The 6,594-nt window shown below is 51.5% G+C and overlaps 3 protein-coding genes across 3 annotated transcripts; 2 read left to right on the forward strand and 1 right to left on the reverse strand.

Annotated features, from left to right (window-relative positions):
- Nucleotides 1-655: 655 nt before the first annotated feature.
- Nucleotides 656-1,973, forward strand: BU25DRAFT_481987 (uncharacterized protein; the record flags this gene model as incomplete). The annotated part of the gene is made up of 5 exons (XM_033711118.1): nucleotides 656-752; nucleotides 916-1,056; nucleotides 1,106-1,405; nucleotides 1,628-1,644; nucleotides 1,731-1,973. 5 exons carry the CDS (start codon nucleotides 656-658, stop codon nucleotides 1,971-1,973), a joined length of 798 nt encoding a protein of 265 aa, XP_033556040.1.
- A 1,209-nt stretch (nucleotides 1,974-3,182) lies between these two features.
- BU25DRAFT_481990 (uncharacterized protein) lies at nucleotides 3,183-4,166 on the reverse strand. Its single transcript, XM_033711119.1, has 2 exons — nucleotides 3,841-4,166; nucleotides 3,183-3,790 (listed from the first exon to the last, which is right to left on the reverse strand). Exons 1-2 carry the CDS (start codon nucleotides 3,989-3,991, stop codon nucleotides 3,342-3,344), a joined length of 600 nt encoding a protein of 199 aa, XP_033556041.1. The 5' UTR covers nucleotides 3,992-4,166; the 3' UTR covers nucleotides 3,183-3,341.
- Nucleotides 4,167-4,506: 340 nt separating this feature from the next.
- Nucleotides 4,507-5,241, forward strand: BU25DRAFT_415692 (uncharacterized protein). Its single transcript, XM_033707591.1, has one exon. It carries the CDS (start codon nucleotides 4,588-4,590, stop codon nucleotides 5,212-5,214), a length of 627 nt encoding a protein of 208 aa, XP_033556042.1. The 5' UTR covers nucleotides 4,507-4,587; the 3' UTR covers nucleotides 5,215-5,241.
- The last annotated feature ends 1,353 nt before the right edge of the window (nucleotides 5,242-6,594 follow it).

A 6,594-nucleotide genomic window follows, 5' to 3' on the forward strand; every position in this document is an offset into this window, starting at 1 on the left:
CGATCGCGTCTCGTGTCGATATTTTCGAGACAGGGTTGAGCGCACAACCTTATGTTTTTTAGCCAGCGCTGTTCACGGGATCTTATCGCATGGTATCATAGAGTCTATCTCTTCAAAGGCAGATTTCATAGTCATTGTGGCGTTGAGTAATTGTACAGTGAAGTATGGGTACAAAAAGGTGGTTTGGCGCATTACGCGAATCCGCGCATTACGCGCACGGACACGGTAGCTCGGTCAAGGGCAGGGCGCAGTACGATCCTTTGTTCACTTCAATCTCAAACTCGGCGCATCTTGGACGAAGGTGCGTCGTGCGTTGACAATTTCGGCGCAACCGTTGAATATCGCCTCAGACGAAGCTTACTTACAAGCAGAGTTGTCAACAAGCAAGTTAACTTGATTAACTTGTTTGACTTACTTGCAAATATCCAAGTCAAACAAACAAGCCTCCGCCACCATATTTTGCAAGCAAACAAGTTGAGCCGTGACCAAATACTTGTTATACTTGACTTGTTTGATTGCTGCCGTCTTAAGACAAGATCTAGTGCGGGCTCCAACGTTTTAGAAGTCATCCATCCAAACACATCAACATCCTAGCAAAAAAAGACATTCGTCTAAGATACCTGGAGAACTTCGAAGATCAACATCTACGCCACACATGCGCAACTTGGCTTCAGGAACATCTGACGAGTTGTCGCCAACATGTAATAAGGCGCGCAACAAGCTAGGATACCATCGAACGTCGGTCGCGTGCGGTATGTCAACAAAGCAGTTGTTTATCGCATCGCAAACATGACTACAATGACTCTGCCGACGGAGAAAGATTCGATGTCTTCTGGCACCAGATGACCCACAAGGCCGTGCTCGAATTGCATTCGACTTAAAAAAAGAATGCAACTACAATACTTCATCGCCAAGACATCTGCCTCCATACGCAGGAGAATATTGGCGACTTCCACCCGCCATATCATGGGGTTTCAGCTTCCGCGCCAAATACGCTTTACAAATATTCCGGCGGACTAGGAATTGATCCTAATCATACGCCCACTTCAAGTGGAGGTAAGGTCTTTCCTGTGTCAAGCTGTGTCTGCTAGGCTAAGACGTACAGTACCAGTACAACATGCAGCCTATCCATATCCTCCTCCGATAGAGACACAATGGCTTCCAACAACTTGCTATCTTCCATCGTCAACGATCGCCGAAAGCCCCAATTCAAACGCAGGACACTGGCGACAGTCTCCGTCAACAGCGAACTCCGTGTACGGAAGCAAGTCGGGCGCCTCCTGCGTGCATACTCCAGCTACGATGAGCACAAGCTCATACGGCCACCCAGAGAGCCACGCGTGGGGTCAGCAACCTCCGTTCCAACCACCACCAACGCAATCGATGTCTTACGGCAACATTGAGGGTCTACCACAACAATACCCTCTTGCAATTCAACAAGACTTCGGGCGAAGAACCTCCCCTTACTGTTGCAGTAAATGCAATAAATGAAGGTGTAACCGCGCAGGGCAGTAGGTCCAGGGGGAACCGCGCAAAGTAGTGATATCAGTATATTGTGTTATGTTCCTGCGTGAGCAGTGCCAGTCGGAGGCTGTGGTCATTGATTGTACTGCTATCTGTTGTACAGGAGCTCTCCGCTCAGAGGTAAGTGCACTTGCCCACCGGGCAGTGCCTTCTACAATAGGATATCATGTGACTTCAGCCATGTAGTTACACAACTACTGCAATAGGGATTTGTCAGAGCATTGACCAGAGCCGCCACCGCATGTGCCAAGCCTGACTCCGTCTCACAAACCCCCACTGAATGTGCTTCTTGCAATTCCACCAGCCAGCCTATTGTGGAGCGAAGAGCAAGGCGTCTTGGAAGATGTGCGAACACCCCGAACGGTTTTCAAAGCTTCTTCCGGGCAGCCGTATCAATGTCTGGCCCCACTACGAAAACTGAGACGCATTCTGGGGGTCGGATGGTCTGAATTGTTGAATACTAGTCATGTGACTACAGAAGGCTTGGCTCCCTGATTCTGTTTGATACTTTAATTAATCCACTTCACTCATACACTCCTCATGTGCTCAGTTCAATATGAATGAGCCGCAAGACTACGGCGCTGTCGCCTGTGCAGCGCCTCCAAAACGGCTGGCTGGATGCCCTGTTCGTAAGATGGCTGGAGCGTCGACTGAGTGGCGTCACATCATATGTTGCAGTAAATGCAATAAGTGAAGGTGTCGGAGGGAGTGAAGGTATCCACCGATCGCCATCTGTTTGCTAGCGGTCCGTTGCAGTGTTTGCTAACGGCCCACTGCACTGATCGTCCAGCTCATTGGGTTAGCTTGGTTTGCTTCCCCAACCCTTCACTGCTATCCCATTCTACTATATAGTCTCGATCGATTCTAGCCAATAGCTCGTAAGATCAACCAACACAATCCACTCACTTCAACAGCTATCCTCCTGATACGCCAAGATGATAGTTTGGGCCGGCAGCAACGGTGTTACAGGGGTACACACCTACTATTGCTTTGGACGCCACGAATGGACTGGTTAACAGCACGCGCAGGACCGCTGTAATTTTAGTGCTGCGACTTGAAGGTAAGGCAACTTGTACCCAGGGAACACTATTGTATCATCTGCAGCTTTGTATACCTGCGGCGTTGAGGTGCAAAGTGCTTCGAGCAGAAACCTGATTCGGCGCGGGGGGATATTCGTACCGCAGGGATGGACTTTAATCCACTTCACTCATACACTCCTCATGTGCTCAGTTCAATATGAATGAGCCGCAAGACTACAGCGCTGTCGCCTGTGCAGCGCCTCCAAAACGGCTGGCTGGATGCCCTGTTTGTAAGATGGCTGGAGCGTCGACTGAGTGGCGTCACATCATATGTTGCAGTAAATGCAATAAGTGAAGGTGTGACCGCGTAGGGCAGTAAGTCAGGGGCAACCGCGCGAAGCAGTAAATCGGTATGTTCTGTTGTGTTGTTCTGTGATTGTGTCACGGTTTGGGTGCTCCTGCCTGTCGTACCTCACCTCCATGAGAGTGACTGCCACGTCACACTAGCGTTGTTTACAGCTACTCACCTATATATGCTGTTCGTAGCTTCACTCAATACAACCTAAGTACAATCTTCAAATTCTTCCCTTTGCCTACAGTTCTTCACTGAACTCTGACAGATTGTCTCTCACCTGGCAGTCAGGGTCTGCTTACATGACGTATCTGTCGTGCAGCCAGAAAGTGCTGTTGGAACAGGCAAGAGCACTGCACCAGCACACGTGGCAGACATGACCTCTTCACTCCATAAACCGTCACATCATACAGAAAACAAGAAGATTGTCGATTTCGATTTTCAATCTACAGATGCCAACGCTGAGCTACCGAAGGTCCCTTCATCGCTAGGTAGCCTTCGTAAAACGGGCTACCGTCGATACAGGACCTCTTTGTTGTAGAGTATTCGACCGGAGGCGACGTGGCTAAGCGCGCCGCAACGGCTGTTGAAGAATAGAAGGTGTTAAGAGAAGGATCGGTATTCTGTGCTGTGACCGGACCCGATGTCGGTGACGGTGAGGGTACAGGCAGCAGTGTGTTTAAAGGCTCGTCATTGTAATGCTGCTGTAGCGGCGTGAAGCTGTGGTCTCTGTCTCGCTCGTGATGCAGGCCTGGTGTGCCGACCTCAGGACAGACTTTCAGACAGGACGAATCGGCCAGATCGTGCGGTCTAGCAGGACGAGAATCGCCCCTCAAACTCGACCCAGATGTAGTAATACTATTCAGCAGTGCCAGTTTCTTTCTGAGTTTCTTGCCTGCGCGAGCTTTAGCGAGTGAGCGGAGAATAAGGTCAGCTCTTTCTTACGGTATTTGCGCTGAGCGATGCGGTTCTGTATCTTGCGGCGCTCAACCAGGTCGCTGATATTGGACCAGTCCTCGCTCTGTGGGCAAGTATGACGTGGACCTTTTCCTACCGCAGCCTGTGAGGCAGGAAGGGCGCAAGGACAATACGGCATGATACACGAGCTGCTCACAGATCAATGGGTGCAAGAGGCGGGCCTTTGAAGGTTGCAGGTAGTGTTATAGGAGGACAACTGCACTTCCAACATGCCGAGGCCAGAGCTTGCTGGCTGTGGCTGTCCGCAAGGGGCCTCTTGTCGAGAGACGAACGACTACATGGGTGGTCTGTGCGGCAACGACGGCCACAACGACAGTGACAACGACAGTTGGCTCAAAGACGTTGTCTAGGCAGGCTGTCCGAGATAGTGCACGCCGGCTAGTGCAGTACACTGCCCAGAATAGCACAAACCACGCAGGATACCGTGGCACCACTTGGGATTGGAAAGCACCACTCGAGACGGCATGCGGTAATGTTGCGGAACAGCCTCATATCTGCATACAAACAGCGACCGAGGGTACGCATACTCGAGGTTCGCCAAGCAAAGACTGTCTTCTTGACGGGCACAACTATCTTCACGCCCTGCTCAGATCCCGCCGGCCTACAGTACGCAGCAACTTCTTTGCGACGTCCGATCGACAGGACTCTAGCTCTTCGCATCATGGCTTCTCAGACCACAAGCAAGCAGGCCAGCTGGTCGTCTGCATACTATGTATGGCCGTCCCTCTCGACAATACGAAAACTGCGCTGACATGCATGCATCTGCAGCACGATGATCGCCAGCTGTTGGAACAGCTGCACCACTTCCAGCGTTGCCTCAACGGCATCCAACAGCGGTTGTACGAGAAGAGCGTGACCATCCAAAATCTTCAAGAGAACTTCAACCGAGAACGAAGCGCGATGGCATACGAGATCTCGACACTGAAGATGAAGCTTGCACTCGAGGAACGAAAGGGAGAGCTTGTGGCGAGAGAACGAAAAAACAGTAGTGTGAACGAGGAGGGCGTGTCTGATGGTACCATCGCTGGGACCAACAAGCTCCAAGACGGACTCGAGCAGGCTGAGGAAAGGACGTCGAAGCCGCCCTTGGCAGACTGCCGCAAAGTACAGCACCAAGCCCTAGAGCCTAAATCTCAGAAAGAACAAGCCCATACGCTCGTACAACGAAGGCTAGAGACAGCTGCCTCAACGAGCCCGCTCGCAATCGGAACTGAGAGCTGGGAACCTGCTCATGAGACCGCACTCCCAAGCGTCGAGCATGCGCCTCAGCAGGGACAGGGACAGGGACAGGGACAGCGTAAACGTACAAAACGCCCCCTCCGCCGTGGCGACTGTAGTTAGCTTTGTGTGTTTGAGCGTCACGCGACAGTGGTGCTGTAACTGTAGAAAGGGTGGAAGAGAAGGATGGGCCGGTGCTAAGAAGGACCCGGGCAGCTGATCACGCCATTTGGGGCGATATTTGCAATACTAACCTCCCTCCCTGCGGTTCGAACAGCCCCCCGCGCCGAACAAAAGTACCGATACTTCAACCTTGAACGCGTCTTGCTTCCACCACACTTTGTGAATTGCTATGCTATGATAGTAATAGTTTGCTGCAGACAAGTCTACACGTGGGCACACAGTCGCAACGAAAGTTACTGGCGCATTGTTGCCTTCCATGCTTGTTCTGCGGAGCGCCTGGTTTTGCTCTAAAACATACGTCTCTATCTACAGCAATATCACGACAGTATTGCCGCTCCTAAAACATATAGATAGGCTCTAACGAGACCTATTGACATTAGAACTCTATACAGAAGTCGCTGCAAGCGTTGTGCCCGCTGTTGCACACGGTTTTACACAGTCGTAGCATACAATCTGGTACCTCCAAGTTGAACCATTGCTAATACTGGCTAGCGCAAGACAGCCTTACGCGCCATACGGGATGCTTACAGCGTTAGATAACCCAGCCTTGTTACATGGCGCCGCCTGCGGCTATGGCTGCGCAAAGTCTTTGCGCGCCGATGCCGGCGTAAGTTAGAAGCGTTCAGTCAGCACATAGGCATGCGACTTAACTGCAGTCCCAAAACGTCCCTACTTAGTAGGCAAGAGCGTTGCACAACCACCTGCGAGCACATGCTTAACCACTACACTCATCTGCAAATGTCGAGGTCAGCAGGATGGCGCGCAGATCGTGCACATGCTACAAGCGTTGGTAGCTATTCAATGCTGCAGAAGCGCAATCCAGCTAGCAGTTCCAACAAATATCGTATGTAGACTTGTTGCATTGATCTTTGCAACAGCTGGCTATGTCATCTGTGTTCGCATCTGTGAATTCGCGCTTCTCTAGAGATCTAATGTGTTTGTGAGCACGCTGCTGCAAACAACCGCTTGCCCCGTCACACAGCTCTATCGCAGCCTGAGCAGAGCCACGCGTCCAGAAGAACACCCAAAGCAGACTATGTCCTTGTATACTGCTGTCTGGTATACTCGATACTCAAACGGCAGCCACAGAAGTCGCCGCATATTGCGCAACACCCACTGGTCCTCTACTGAGAACTGCGACGGCCGCTCGTCCTGAACGTGTGACGTTGTATTTAGGGACAGAGACAACGTGAGGTGCCCCCTGTCCGTGTACAGAACCTGATTATCGGGCGAGAAAGCGAGATGGCCAATGTACCAAGATGGGGCTTTCAGCTCGCTGCGACACGTCCCTGTCGCCGTCTCCCACACTCGCACTGTATT

This window comes from Macroventuria anomochaeta (genome assembly GCF_010093625.1).
Source record: "Macroventuria anomochaeta strain CBS 525.71 unplaced genomic scaffold BU25scaffold_50, whole genome shotgun sequence".
Taxonomy (NCBI): Eukaryota; Fungi; Ascomycota; class Dothideomycetes; order Pleosporales; family Didymellaceae; genus Macroventuria; species Macroventuria anomochaeta.

Excerpts from the sequence above, each read along its gene's own strand:
- BU25DRAFT_481990 (XM_033711119.1), bottom strand. The coding sequence starts at position 3,991 with ATGCCGTATTGTCCTTGCGCCCTTCCTGCCTCACAGGCTGCGGTAGGA. Across the intron at positions 3,791-3,840 it reads CATCGCTCAGCGCAAATACC|GCAAGAAACTCAGAAAGAAA; the intron begins GTAAGAAAGAGC and ends AAGCTCGCGCAG.
- BU25DRAFT_415692 (XM_033707591.1), top strand. The coding sequence starts at position 4,588 with ATGGCCGTCCCTCTCGACAATACGAAAACTGCGCTGACATGCATGCAT.